Source organism: Crinia signifera, chromosome 1 (assembly GCF_055691185.1).
Source record: "Crinia signifera chromosome 1, ASM5569118v1, whole genome shotgun sequence".
Classification (NCBI taxonomy): domain Eukaryota; kingdom Metazoa; phylum Chordata; class Amphibia; order Anura; family Myobatrachidae; genus Crinia; species Crinia signifera.
The window spans coordinates 185,989,802-186,005,501 of record NC_139217.1 but is presented as its reverse complement, the minus strand read 5'-3'; the positions used below and the strand labels follow the sequence as shown (position 1 = coordinate 186,005,501).

At 43.2% G+C, this 15,700-nt stretch overlaps 1 protein-coding gene across 2 annotated transcripts in view; it reads left to right on the top strand.

The window, feature by feature from the left end:
* The window catches only part of BANK1 (B cell scaffold protein with ankyrin repeats 1), a 418,472-nt gene that overhangs the window by 301,966 nt on the left and 100,806 nt on the right, over positions 1 to 15,700 (top strand). For both annotated transcript variants that reach the window (XM_083179030.1, XM_083179029.1), the window contains exons 10-11: positions 7,854 to 8,111; positions 12,140 to 12,373. In XM_083179030.1, the coding sequence (XP_083035156.1) occupies positions 7,854 to 8,111; positions 12,140 to 12,373 (492 nt within the window). The remainder of the gene's footprint in view (positions 1 to 7,853; positions 8,112 to 12,139; positions 12,374 to 15,700) is intronic.

Here is a 15,700-nt window from a genome sequence, read left to right as displayed (position 1 = left end):
TCATATGTGAGTCATACCAATGTGCAAATAGGTACAATATGTGTACATATATTTTGAGCCATTGCCTTTCATTGTGTAAGTAAGGAGGTTATTCTGGTTGGTGCGTAACTTTCCGAATTCTTTCGGAGCGGACCGCACGCCACGCTGTGCGGACATTGTAAGAAGAAATGTCCACAGGTCCTCCGCATTCGGACGGACTAACTCTTTAAGAAGAGGGTGTGTTTACTGACAACATTTCGAAAAAGAGGTTTCAGAATCACAGATAGTGCGCTCCCAAGTGGGCAGCAAATCTGTTGGTGAGATAAATGGAGGTATTTCCACACCCCTCCTGAAGTACAGTAAAAATAAATATTATCTCCCAATACTTTTGCGCCTCAACCCTTCCACATGTATATTAAACCAATAAGAATATACAGAAATTCTTATCTTTCAAATCCAAATGATTGTGCACTGTTCCTTGTTCAAGTCTCTCCAGTGTATATCATGCGAAAAAGAGATATGAAAATACCATCATAGCGTAAACAGATTTAATGACACACAATGAACAGTGACACAAAAATAAAATCCTCATACACAGGATGATATCACAATTACCATATAATATGGAGAACTATAATTAAAGAGTTCTCAAATACGCAAGTTAATGGAAAGGAATCCACTCCAGATGCACCACATACAGGAAAATACAAGTCATCAGCAAATTACCAGATGGTTTGGAGAATCAGTGGGCCACTAGATTCTCAGATAGGCAAAGTGCGCGACTTGGCGTAGTCCTGGACCTCTGCAGCTGGTCTCCGGGCAGCGTCACCTCCTCCTTTTTCCTGCATTCGGGGTGGGCTCCTTCCAATTTTCCTCAATGGCCGACGCGTTTCGACCATGTCCGTGATCTTTTTCAAGGCTTGAGAAGAGTTCAGTCCTCCACTCCAAATGGAGATATTTAAAGTCCATCTATTTAATTGATCCTCCAATGAGGAAAAAGGTACTTCCCGCGTCAGCGTGCTGACGTCCCGGCGGTCACGTGACCCGCTCCATCCGCCAGTAGGTGGAATCTAGCTGTGACGCGTGTGGGCAAGTTTTCCCACACGCGTCACAGCTAGATTCCAACTGTCGCCGACAATAGCTCCAGGTGGTGCCTCATGCGAAGGAGGGCCCCACGGACACCCTCATCGACTTGGCTAGGGTAATCTGTGGGCATGTTAAAGGGGGTACAAAATTACTATGGCTATTCATTAATACATTTAACATAGTCATACATAAATCCACAACATTCAGGTTTATATATATATACATATATATATATATATATATATATATATATATCTGTATCTATGTAGATATTTATATATATGTATATATATATATATATATATAGATAGATATATATGACACACACATACATACATACATACAGGCATACATACCACATGAAAAGCCTGTTTTTGTCCCTCTACCCTTTACTCTGTAGGAGACCTCACAGTCATAGTGCTCCCTCTGAATCCCAACCCACCCTTGACTAAGCTGCTGCTGCTGTTGTCCTTGGACATGAGAAGCATGTAATGAGCTCCACCAATCACAACTCATCGAAAAACTCTCAGTCTCTGTTCTCTGATGCAACATGGCATGGGACTTAGTCAACTCTCAGGAATGCACAGTACACTTGTGCAATCACGGATGGCTTCCCTGCTGATGTTCTGCTCCATTAATCATTGTCATATTGACAGTTAGGTGAAGCTGCAGCACTAACCCACTCCCATGCACAAAAACATTATTAAGTCAAAAGCAACCAACAATTATGTAGTACAAATTACATGCCACCCACAGGGGGTGCCTAGCTAGAGGAGGTCCCAGGGGCACTGACCACTTGTGACTCCATTATAAGCCAGGCCTGTCCATACTCCATTTATGCCATACTTAATCTAGTTTAGAAATATAAATCAACTATAAACTCTAATCACCTATATGAGGCTACAGATTGTACGCTTGCAGCAGGGGCCTGTAACCCTAAGGTGACCAAGTCATCCCTTTAATCCAGGATACAGATTAACTACACAGGTTCTGTGGCAGTAAAAATCGAACTGAAAGCCATCCCCAGAACCTGTGTCATTAAGATGTGTCCCGGATAAAAGGGATGACTTGGTCACCCTATCTAACCCCTAAGTGTGTTTTATTACTTTATACTACTGTAAAACACAATAGATTCAGCAGTGCTACATAACAAATAGTAGGCACAAAAATTATTAATGATGCATTATGTATACCTACCACTTTCTGCCACCTGCACCACCTCACAGGTCTCCTCCTACAACACCACTTCCTCCGCCACCACTTCCTCCGCCACCTCCTCCGCCACCTCCTCCTCCGCCTCCTCCACCAACACCACTTCCTCCGCCACCTCCTCCTCTGCCACCTCCTCCTCCGCCACCTCCTCCTCCGCCAACACCACTTCCTCCGCCACCTCCTCCTCTGCCACCTCCTCCTCCCGGGCCTGCTCCTCCCGGCCCTGCTCCTCCTCGGCCTCCTCCCGGGCCTGTCTTGCTCGTTCAAGTGCTGGAAAAAAAAATGCAGAGTGTCAATTATGGCACATTATTTTTTGAATCAGCATTCACCAAAAACAATGACATATTATACCCACATGACAGCATGTCAAAGAGTAACACATATATAGTGAAGCCATTTTAAAATCATTAACAGCCATTTACTCACATTTACATAAATAATCTACTTAAATCATTCACTGGTAAATATGTTATTTTTGCATAAAAACTCACATCTTGCTATCTGCAGCCTTAGGCGCTGCAGAAGCTCAGGCTGCCGTCGGCGCAGATCCGACCACCTGCGTTCCAATTGCGCCACGGACCTCCGCACCTGGGTCCGCGCGAAAATTCTTCGGTGGGCAGCAAGGTACGCCCACCGCTTCTGCACCTTAGTAATAAAGGGCCCCGCACGCCCTAGCCTGGTCTCCATTACAGAGACCAGAGCTCTCAGCTCTGCTGTTGTGAAAGGCGCAGCACACTGGTATGTCGCCATTTTACCAATGGCGCATCACAAACAATCATGTACTGTAATTGGTTGATAAGATTGTTATTTGTTATTAACTTTATTGTTAATTTTAACATGAACAGTGTGTATGCGCTACAACAATCGGCGAAAACATTGCACCGCCCAACGCTTGCTATACCTTGGCATCGCTGAGCTGCCCTTCGCATTACTTACTGTATGCAACTAATATTGCCACCAATAACCACATCACCAACACATACAAAAAAGACAGAGTGAAAGAAGTTGGAAAAAAATATACTCAGCAAACATGGCAGAAAACAACATGTAAAATATTGTTCAACAATATACTAAATTAGACAGCCTTATTGGTGTGAACCCAATACACCACAAACATACAAAATAGTGCAATAGCTTTTCCCATTATAAGGCCATGGTGCCATTTAAACACTAACCTTATACCGGCCCACACTATAGATGTGGATTAAAATGTACCTAGCATCAAGGCAGTATTTATAGGCCTATCACATGTGATTTGGATGCAAGCAGTGATTACTATTGCATGAGTTGTGGACTGGATTACCATATGGAATGGGTTAGTGTCATTTGTTGTACATACCAAACAAGTGCACAGTGCAAAAGAACATTCGCAGATATAATTTATGTCTGGCTAAAGGTGCAGTTGTTCATTGTGATTAAAATCTGGCAATGAGTACAAAATCAGACTTAGAATGGACGCCTGGTTTTGTACATTTGATTTTCTGCTGGTATGGGCGTGGCCTAAGTGCCGCACAAACACCACGGTGTACGTCGCTGTACGGTACGCTGCCGCACAGAACGCAGGGGGGGGGTGATGTACGCCTATTACATCAAGGTGTATATATAGGTGTGCACAAAATACAACTTTGTGCTACAAACATGTCTGGTTCACAATCAGAGGGAGAACAGGAGCATCAGCGCCTCCTAGCTCAGCTAGACTCCATCACCTCCAATGAGCACCTCACCAGAGACCAGCCATTGGGAGGTGAGCAGGCAGCTGGGCCATCTACAGCTGCCCAATCTACAGCTGGGCCATCTTCTGCTTTTAGCAGAATCATTGGGAACACAGCAGGTGGCTTCACAAGAGAGTAGCCTGGCCAGCACTTCAAGTACAGCGACTGGTAGCCGTGGCCGAAAGAGGCCAACAGAGGAACCAAGCACCAGGAACATGGCATTCGAAGCGCAGGAGCTTGCCATACTGGTACCCCGTGCACGGGATTGGATAGAGTTGACACAGGAGAGGTTGACACACACAAGGAGATGGAAGATTTGGGAGGACATAACTGTGGAGATTAATGCGGTAGCTCCACAAGTTCGTGAGGCGGAGCACGTGAAAAAGAGGCAAGTTCAAGTGTGTTACATTTGAGCAGAACAAGACCAGTAATGTTTTTATTAGATGTTAGATGGATTTGGTAAATGGTCGGTCACGTTGCTAGAAGCAACAGACATGATTGCCATGTCACTTATTCTATATTTATTGTAGGGTGAGTGTGAATGTTTCTTCAAAGTGTTGGTTTTATAGTTTAACATAATGTAAGTTATGTTGAATGAAGCAAACGTTGAAATCTGTAGCAGATTTAAATGCATGCTAAATCAAACGTCAGGGGTAACATGTAATAATATTTAAACTTTGTTTGCAGGTGGCATGACTTCAAAACCAACCTCAAGAGGAAAATGACCGCACATTGGAACCACAGCCACACCTCTGGGGCTGGCCCCATGCCAGGCCGACTGCAGCTCACCCCCCTGGAGGAGTTGGCTCTGCCCTGCATTGCAATTGAGGAGGTCCGGGGGGTGAGCAACATGGACAGTGAGGCCCCAGTGGAAGTTTTTGCTACTGACTTAGAAGGTAATTTGTTTGCATGCCATAAGTAGTTTGTACTAATTTTATAGGAATGTGTTGTAATTGTACGTTTCTCTTTCAGCAGCATCTCCAACGTGCGGGAGTGATACTCTTGAGGAGGCAGAGGAGACAGTGCCACCTGCCACCTGTGCCAGCCATGTGCAGCAGCAGCAGCCAACGGCCACACAGGATTTGGACAGGTGGGTGCAGATGCTTGGGCAGATTCCCCAGCAGGGAGACTTAGCATCAGAGCGGCTGCGTAGGACCGAGGAGGTCATGCAGGGTATTGTCAGCACCCAGCAGACAATCGCTGCCACCCAGCAGGGCATGGCTGCCACCCAGCAGTCCACAGCTGGCAGCCTGCAGGTGTTGGCAGAGCAAGCCCTGCGCCAAAATGACCTCCTCCTCCGCCATAATGAGCTTGTGGCGGAGCTACTTAACACCAATGGGGCCCTATTGTCAGTCGTTTCTGGTGCATTCCCTACACCAGCACTCCCTGCTGGCAGAAGGGGAAGACCATCCCCCCCTTCCACATCATCTGCTCCACCTGCCCCTCCATCCCAATGTGGCCATGGCCGAGGAGCTGCTGCTGCACGTGGCAAGGACCCTACCAGGGCCAAACGGTCCCGAAAGTGAACTTGGCTCCGCATTAATCTCCACCCTTTTGTCTTCCCAAATCTTTCATTTTGCTGTGTGTGTCAGCTTCATGTGTGCAACCCAATCCCGTGCACAGGGTACTCACATTTGCCCTTGTTTCAAATGTTTTGTTTGGTTCCCCTGTTGCCCTCTACTGTTTGGTTCCCCTGTTGCTACTGTCTGCTGTACTTGAAGTGTTGGTGCTATACTTTTCTTGTGAAGCCACCTGATGTGTTCCTAATGAATATGCTGAGGCTATGTATGAAAAGAATACATTTTTGTACATTTTTGTTTGTTTTGTAAATTCCTGTTATGGTACCTTTATTTTTTGGCATGTGCCAAATAACATGCTATTAAAATGTTATGCTTTCCCTAACTGTAATACATTTTCCATTTGATCCCCAAATGTGTGCTGTTATTGCTGAATGTAAAAGTGACATGTATATTTATATTAGTGATACCAAGTTCTGTCCATTGCTTGCAGTGTAAATGTGTGTAAAAAATGCAGCCGTGCTTTCAGCATATATTTGTGTGTTTTGTAATGGTCCATTTAGGCTGCATAGGTTCCAATTGAAGCAATGAAAAGAGTGTAATTAATGACTAATAAGTAGAGGAGTGGATTGTATTGTGTTCAGCTGACAGTGGTTCAGGTGCGGTCGTACTAATTGGGCGATCCGAATGCCTAGCACATGACCGAGTGGTGTCCGCAAAGTGAAACTTGCTTATGAAGACCGCATATTTCCTGCCTGTTGGTTTGTTTGCAGTCGGTGTTCTGTCCGAATGCACGCCTACCAGAATTAGTGCACTCCCTTGTGTACGCCCATGTTTACGCCCAGTTTAGCCCACTTTGAAACTACGCCCCTGTGTACTTTCGAATGACGCCCATATTACGCCCATATTCCCGAGTGAATGAGGTGCACATTTCTGTACAGTATTAGTGAGAACGAGTATGGAGACCATGCGTGGCACATGCGCATAGCGTTGCCTACGCATGCGCAGACGGCTAAAAAACGCCATCCGAAAGAATTCGGAAATTTACGCATCGACCAGAATAATGCCCTAAGTTATGTTTTGGTTTTACAGGTGGCAAGAATAGAATTCCTTTATTTGCAAGGTGTGTGGGAGCAGTGTGATGTTTCTGAAATCTAATAAACTATGCTTGACATTGTTGCAAATAATTTGCCGTGTTTAAACATACAATTGCAAACATCCACAATATAAACATCTGATATGCTAATAATATTATGCTGACACAAATGCACACATGCATATAGTAATTTTTAAGCATGAAAGTTTAACCTTTGTTAGGGAACCAGTGTTTTCCGTGCCACTGCATTCCTTATATGGGTGGTGGTAATTTGTTAATTATATATACAGTATATATGCTGTTAGGGTGAGTATTGGGTGCAGATCCTTCTAATATAACCTATGAAGTGTTGTGATTGGGGTTGGGAAGGTTTGCACGGCAAAGTGCAGGGCTGCGAGACCTGAAAGTCACTTTTTTGTGCAAATGATTTTCATCACCAGCACTGCAGGGTAGCCGTAGTGGAGCGAAAACAACGCCCACCACTTATAATTGACTACCCCTGTACACGCCCCAGTTTACGCCCATTTCTTACCTGTTGCGAGGCCGTGCCCAAATATATACCCACAACTTGCCTTCATTTTGAACCTCGCTCGTAAGGGTGGTTTCATGCGTAAGGGTAGGAGCGTTTACGTACTTTGAAGTTTACACATGTGCATTGTGGAAGTTGCGCCTGCTCAATATGCAAAAATATGCACTGCGAATTTGCATACGAACGTACCAACCAGAATAACCCCCTATGTGTCTGTGCATACAGCCATTACCTGCGCCTATGTGTGTGTGTACCATGGGAGTGCGACTCTGTGCATGAACACAGAGGGACTGTATCTACTTGCCTACAACCATGCGATTGCACCTATGTGCATACAACCATATGACTGTGCCACTGGTTGTACAACCATTGAACTGGGGCTATGTGCGTACACACCATAGGGCTGCACCTATGTGCGTACAACCATGCCACTGTGTGTACAAACATGGGACCATGCCTCTGTGAGTACAAACATGGGACTGTGCATCTGTGTGTACAGCCATAAGGCTGTTCCTATGTGCACACAACCATGAGACACATCCACTTTTAGGGATTCTCATGCACACACAGTAGTAATAAGTTGCTGATCTCCGTGAACATCTGCATTGTGTGCGCATCTCAGAATCAGGCTCTGTATGGACAATGTTTATGCTGTTAGATGATAGTGCTATAGTGTTTAATAATAACCCACACCTTAATAACACATATTCTATCATTTCAAGCCTCAGGTGAAGTGACCACGACAGCCACAGATGAGGATAGGTGTGCTGCTACTACTGGCTTGAGCAACTCTGAGTGCAGGAAGACTTGTACGGAAAACAGCTATGAAGCCAATTTTGAATCCCATAATAAGAACTTATATGTACCACTACCAGCCCATCCTACTACAGGAGATCTGCCTGCACCGCAGTACGACATGAGTATCACTGCCAGTCCACCTCCTGGAGACAATCTTCCTGTGCACTTATCCTGTTCTCAAGGTAATGTTCATACATCAGGATACTATCAGGCTTATTCACAAGCTCTTCTTATATGTTGATCTGAATAGTTTTATGCAGTTAGTGTCCCACTTTATTAGTTGAGCATCACAAGGTGAGTTTTCACCAGATGTACCTCAGGCAAGGTTTGTATAAATGTGCCTGCACGATAGTATGAGCTCTGTAAATGTAAGCATTGGGCGGAGCTACCACTAATGGGAACAGCGCCTAAACAGGGGGGGTGTGCACATGTACCCCACAAAAAACATCATAAAAAAAATAAATTGCGGGGGAGACGTGCACTACAGTGGGTCACCATTCAGATTTCTTGCTCATCGGCTAGCATTATTTTCCCATTGATATTTAGGAAGATGGTGCATGTACACTAGAGAGCAAAGACTGCCAGTCTATGCTTTCAATGTGCAGGCGCCATTTTCCTGAAGATGTCACTTAGCAGATGGTGCCGTCCGTGGAGGAGTGACCCTCTTCTTGGATAAAGGTAAATACAGTATAATGAAGCTGGGGAGGGGACCAGCAAGGCCCTGGGAATTTGTATCCAGCCCCTCTTTCCCCTTCCTCTTGCCATCACTGGATAGCACAGAGATATTACTTAACAGTGTCAGCAATAAATGCTAATGTTCCATTCTGATATTTGTTTAAAAAAATAGTGTCTGGACAGTTAGTAATAAATATTCCTCGTACTGATTTGCAGTAGTGCTCATGGAAATGTGATTTAATTAATGCAAGCGGGCAGTCATGACTAAAATGGATATAAAAATAATGATTTAAGCAGTATTAGCTTGAAGAGTCTCATGCAATAGTACATTGCTACAGTAGGTAACACGGTGGCCACTTAGAGTCTGATTCCGAGTTGGGATAAAGCAGGGAGGAGAATGTAACTGTGCACCTGGACAAATGTTGCAATTCATGGGGAGTAAATACATAGATTTTGTGCATGTAGCCCACACATGTGTGCCAGCCTATTTTTACAACTGAACATTATAAATCTTCACAACCTGCAGTGCAACATGACTTGTTAAGGTGCACAGTTATTTGGTCTTTCTAACTTTATTCCCAACTCAGGCCTTTAGTGTGTTTCTTGATGCCACTATACTGTATACCAGGGGTGGCCAAACCTGTCCTCAAGATCTTCCAACGGTGCATGTTTTCCAGGCAACCTGTGGATATATAGTAGAAATGAATGCAGCAGGTTTGAAAATGTGACCGTTAGTATTGACTACAGCTGTGCACCAGCTAGGTGATCTGGAAAACATGGACCGTTGGTAGATCTCGAGGACCGGTTTCGCCACCCCTGCTGTATACAGTGTATCCGGATTTGCATAAATTCAAAAATACATGGCACTAGTACATGCGTGAGGGGTTTCTGAGTACCCAGAAACACTCCTCCCCCCGACAAACATATTTTCACTATGGCAACCCGTGATTTAAGACCCGTCCTCTCTGGTATTAGGCCACACCCCTTTAAATGATACATGAATTCTGGGTTGTGCAATGTGCACTTGTCATCACTGTGTGTCTTAGCCGTTGTTGTAATAATCCACTCTAGGATAAAACAACAAGGTTAGTGATCTCTACACTTCAATAGGAGCAATTGAGTTCCTGCAGTATGACTATACAATATAAACAAAGAAGTTGCAACTGCGCATTTCCAACTTTTTTGTTAATATCCCACTCTGCCCGAATCCCTCCACTCACTGATGCTTACTATCGCTATCATACGGTATTTCCGTTTAGATGATTCCAAAAATACTTATATCTAGTACAGTGCAGCCTCCTCCATTCAGGCCCCCTTTCTCCTGGCAGCAGCACCGTACACTGCGCAGCGCAGTACAGTCTGAGAGTCTGAGTAGAGACTGAGGGGCTCAGACTCTACTGCACAAGTGCAAAACTCAAAAAAATGGAGCATCGTCATTTTTCACAGTGATCCCGGCAGTGTTGCTGCCTTCACCATGGGACTCTGGAGGGGTACGTATCATAAAATGGGTACGGTGTGGTACCCCCTGGAACTCAGGGGCACTTGTGCACCATGCACTCTGCGCCATTATAAAAACTTCACTGCTAGTTCCTGATGCAGTATAATTTCATACAAACATATATATTGCATGGATATTGGTTTCAAGGTCTAGTACCTTGTATTGTAATACTGTATTTCTATGCAGCAGTGACTTTCTAATCAATGCATTTATAGGATTGAGATTGCTATGTGACTATTATAAAAAACAATCTATCTATTTATCCATCTACTGTATCTATCCATACCTCCCAACATGACCCTCTCCAGGAGGGACACAATGCTCTGTTCCTGGTCTTCCCTCTTAATTTAGGATTACCATCACCTGTGGAGAAACACCTTTCTTATTAGATACCCTGTTCAGCACAGGTGACGGCAATCATAAAGTAAGAGGAAAGTCCAGGAGTAGAGTACTTTGTCCCTCCTGGCATGGATCATGTTGGGGGTAATTAATTATTTAAAAAAAAAAAACCAAGGCAAACATAAACAAAAAACACAAAAAAGGAATAAATAAAATAAAAAAATGTAATTAATAAAATAAAATTTTAATCTTAATACTATATTAAATTAAAAAGATAAGTAATTAAATAAATAAATATTGAAGAGAACATCACACATCAATTTTCCCATGGGTTATCATAATAAACAAATGACAATATTAAATTAGTAAGAGTGAATGGACTACAAATATCACTTTATGAAAACAATAAATAAATAAAAAGGAAAAAATGCTGTCTTATGGCCCCCATACTGTTCATCAGCAATTAATTGCTTCTCAGATCCAGTGATTTTCCCCCCAGATAAATGGTTTCTTGCCCACACATTACAGATTTGTTTCATTGATCGGCAGATTTTTCCTGTTAGAATGTCCACACATACAAAAATGAATCTCCAATAAAACCAGATTTTTAAACATGTTTAAAAATCTGATTCAGCAATCGATTGGCGAGCCCTATTAATTTTTTATTGGGATTGTCAAAAGGGGGAGCCCACACATTAAAGATTAATTGTGGCAATCATCTCCAGAACGAAGGATTGTCACAATGAATTGCTGATGTATGGGGCCCATTAATCAATTGTGGAATGTTGTGAAGATGCATATTTTGAGGATAACTACTGAAACCAAATACGACTAAACTTGGATTCAGCCTTAAGAGTAATATATTAATATCTCTCATGTTGTATTGTAGCATAGATTTTTAATTTTCATTTCAACTTTTGCTAAATTTGCTAAGGCAACCAAATTTAAATGTCAATGTTGACTCTAAGTGATCAACAATAATGCTGCCTGTCCAACCTCAGACTGCCCCCCCCCTTTCAGCAATGGAGAATGAGGACCACATGCGATACATGATGTGTGAAAGGACCGCATGTGATCCTGCCGCCGGGAAGGTCCCAGGTGGCTCAGGAGGGGGAGGCACACATTGCTGTGATATATTGTAGTAGTGTATGGCCACCTTTAGACTGAGCTGATCATCTTCCCACCCCCCTGCATAAAACCCAACCGTCTCTCATTGTAACCTTAGGTTTATGCTCACTTCTACCCCTTCTGTGTCACTTCTGTCTGTCTAACCCTCCCCTTTAGAATGTCGCTCTCACAAGCAGGGCCTCTCTCCTCATGTGCTTTTCATAGCATATACAGTATATATATATATATATATATATATATATATATATATATATATATATATATATATATATATATATATATATGTGTGTGTGTATATCTATCTCTGCCACCCTGATGATTGCTTCAGTGTCCTGTCCCCTGATGCAACTCTCCTTCTTTAATATGTACTTGTCCTAAATTGTCTTGTACTGTAATTTTTTATTTGTTTTTTTCCTCATTTATGTATTGTTAGGCACTGCAGAACCTTTGTGGCACTGTATGAATAAATTATATTAATAATAATGGTCATTGAGCTTTAAATACAAAATAAATCCTAAATTGTAAAGTAAGCATTATAGGAAACATAAAGTGGAATTTTTACTATGACAGAGAAAGCTATAAGCAAAGAGAAGATACCATGTGACGCATTCTGCGAGTGCGAGTACCCAGCTGAAGGAAATGATGGTGAATATAAAGAGGAACTAGTGACAGTCGCTACCACTGAGGATGATGTCTACATAATATTTGAAACCAGCAGCAAATATCCTATTGCCTCAAGCTCAGCAGCTCCAGAGGCCATGTCAAATCCTGCAATAGAAAGTGGAGCATCATACCTCAATAAAGGTAAAACTGATTTCTGCTGTGCAGTACAGACTCTAAATACATATTTACTATAATGATATGTATCTTTCTATATCTCACAATATCACAATGTGACTAGGATGCACCAGGTAACTCTGCTGATTCATTTGATATATGACACTTGTTTACTGTATTTTGTGAGTCACAGTACAAGAAAAAGCAGCTGCAGCTGCATCATAGCTTTTCCTATGCTGATTCAGAGACTCAGTTGAACACACAGTTATACAAGTGTCAGTTATACCCTGGTGCGTCCTAATCACGGCTCAAAACAGACAAATGACGCATGTAGATTCTCAATGGGCCTGGTGCACTTAGAGAGGCTGTTTCCTGCTGCGACTGCAGCAACAATGTTTGGAGACACATCTATAAATAAAATTAATTATACTAAATTGAGAGTTTCACAAGTAGGCCTGATTTTGGGTGAGATGGGACTCCTTTTAGTGCTGCAAATAGTGTATGCATTTTCTGTATATCCAGGCAGGAATTATGTTATCGCAGGGAGAGAACGTCATATGAGTGTTGTAGATGTGTAGCTTGCGTTCGTTGCTATTCTGAGTTCTGTATATGCAGAAGAGAATCCTATCTCAGATGGATCTGCCATTAATCATGTGAATGTGCAGAGATGATGAGAGCTGCGGATACAGCATGTACGGAAAAACAGTGGAAGGAGCGGGATGCAGTCAAAATCGCGACGGTCAAAATCCTGACAGGGTTAAAATCCCGAATGGGTCATAATACCGACAAGGACAAAAATCCCAACAAGGTCAAAATACCGACATATAGAATGTACAGGTGAAACAGTCAACATGACTTTCCGTCGACAGGTCGCGAGGTCGACATGGTTTTTTTTACTGTTTTTTGACCCGACATGTGCCGACAGGTGGTATTTCATGCCTTACCATCCACTAGAGCATGGTGGGAGAATAAAATAGTGTGCCGAGTGCCCTAAGCATTGTGAGCGAAGCGAGCGATGCTAGGGGCTGCGGTTCACTTCCAACTGTGTCCATGTCGACTGTGTCGACATTCAGGTAAAAAAAACAGTGAAAAACCCATGTCGACCACGCGACCTGTAGACGGAAAGTCATGTTGACTGTTTCACCTGTACATTCTCTATGTCGGTATTTTGACCATGTCTGGATTTTGACCTTGTCGGGATTTTGTCCTTGTCGGTATTATGACCCATTCGGGATTTTGACCCTGTCGGGATTTTGACAGTTGGGATTTCATACCGAATCCAAAGTGCTTGGTGAGGGAACTTGCCACTGTGATTGACACTGGGTTAGTGAGTGGTGATACATGCATGGTAGGGTGTGTGTGCACTGTGTTTGTGCTTCTACTGCAAACTGTCTTAACTGCAGCATCACAGCTGTGTTAGGTGATGTGGAGTGTAACAATCACCAATAATGGTGCACATGATTCCCACATTTCCCCAACAAACAAAATAAAACAGTAAGACAACTCCGTCATAGAAATCGTCCCAGATCGGATGTGTATTTAGGACCTGAGCCGTAGGTCGGACCTGCTGCCCGTCCAACTCACCCCTCTTCCCTTCGGCAGAGAACAGGGGGGGAGGATGGTCATATACTGCTGCGATACATCGCAGCAGTGTATGGCCACCTTTAGACTGAGCTGATCATCTTAGACAAAACAAAAAGAATAAGTCCCAAGGCGCAAAGCCCTCCTTCAGCCGGATCCACAAAGATGGGTCACCACTCAACCCAAACGTAGGAAAACTTGCTCTGGAAAATGGACCAATGGGCGCTGGAGGGTAGTGTACACAAATTCACCGATGTTCCTCTCCCGTATGGGTAATATGGGGGAAAAATACAAAACAATGTATCAGAAATGTTGTGGTCTGATAATCAAAATAGTGGGGTTCACGATGAGGGTAACCATAAGCGTACCATCACTCACTATATGAGAGGTATAGACGTGCCCATAAAGGTTTCTTTTTATAGGTTCACCCCACGTGCGATTACAAGGACAAATGGATGCGTACCGTACTCACAAGGGTATACGTAAATACAGACGTATCTGGGTATCTTTCACTTTAAGAAGGTGGGAATACTCTCATGTAGATATCACGACTCCATATAGATATATAAAAACAAGAGAGCCCACTTGAGGCTGGGGTATTGGCCTTATACCCCAGTCTATCACCGTCTGTCAGCACAAAATCCCAGTCCGATAACAGCAAAGTCCGCTCCTCTCCTGCCAACGCGTTTCGACAGAGGACCTGTCTTCTTCAAGGCCTTGAAGAAGACAGGTCCTCTGTCGAAACGCGTTGGCAGGAGAGGAGCGGACTTTGCTGTTATCGGACTGGGATTTTGTGCTGACAGACGGTGATAGACTGGGGTATAAGGCCAATACCCCAGCCTCAAGTGGGCTCTCTTGTTTTTATATATCTATATAGAGTCGTGATATCTACATGAGAGTATTCCCACCTTCTTAAAGTGAAAGATACCCAGATACGTCTGTATTTACGTATACCCTTGTGAGTACGGTACGCATCCATTTGTCCTTGTAATCGCACGTGGGGTGAACCTATAAAAAGAAACCTTTATGGGCACATCTATACCTCTCATATAGTGAGTGATGGTACGCTTATGGTTACCCTCATCGTGAACCCCACTATTTTGATTATCAGACCACAACATTTCTGATACATTGTTTTGTATTTTTCCCCCATATTACCCATACGGGAGAGGAACATCGGTGAATTTGTGTACACTACCCTCCAGCGCCCATTGGTCCATTTTCCAGAGCAAGTGAGCTGATCATCTTCCCTACTCTCCCACATAAAACCCACTATCTCTGATCCTAACCTGTTTATGCTCACTTCTACCCCTTCTGTGTCACTGCTGTCTGTCTGACCATCCCCTTTAGAATGTAAGCTCTCACAAGCAGGGCCCCTCTCTCCTGATGTGCTTTTCATAGAATTTATATATATATATATATATATATATATATATATATATATATATATATATATATATATATATATATATATATATATAGATGGAAGGGGGTTTGTCAGGAGTGAATTGAAAAAGATACCAACGCGTTTCATCAACACGACTTTATCAGGGGCAATACAATGAAAGGTAGTAGAAACATAATCCCTGAAGTGAATCAGTATCCCTTTAATTCAATGAATGGTATCACCACAATAGGGACAGGTAGTTATCACCACAGCTGGCTGAAAGTCACCAGCTGTGGTAGCTGTGGGAATTATAGGGGGTGCTCCTTTAAGGCGACACTATATGTCCCAATCATATAGCAAGGTAGGATATGGTTAATCCAATAAGG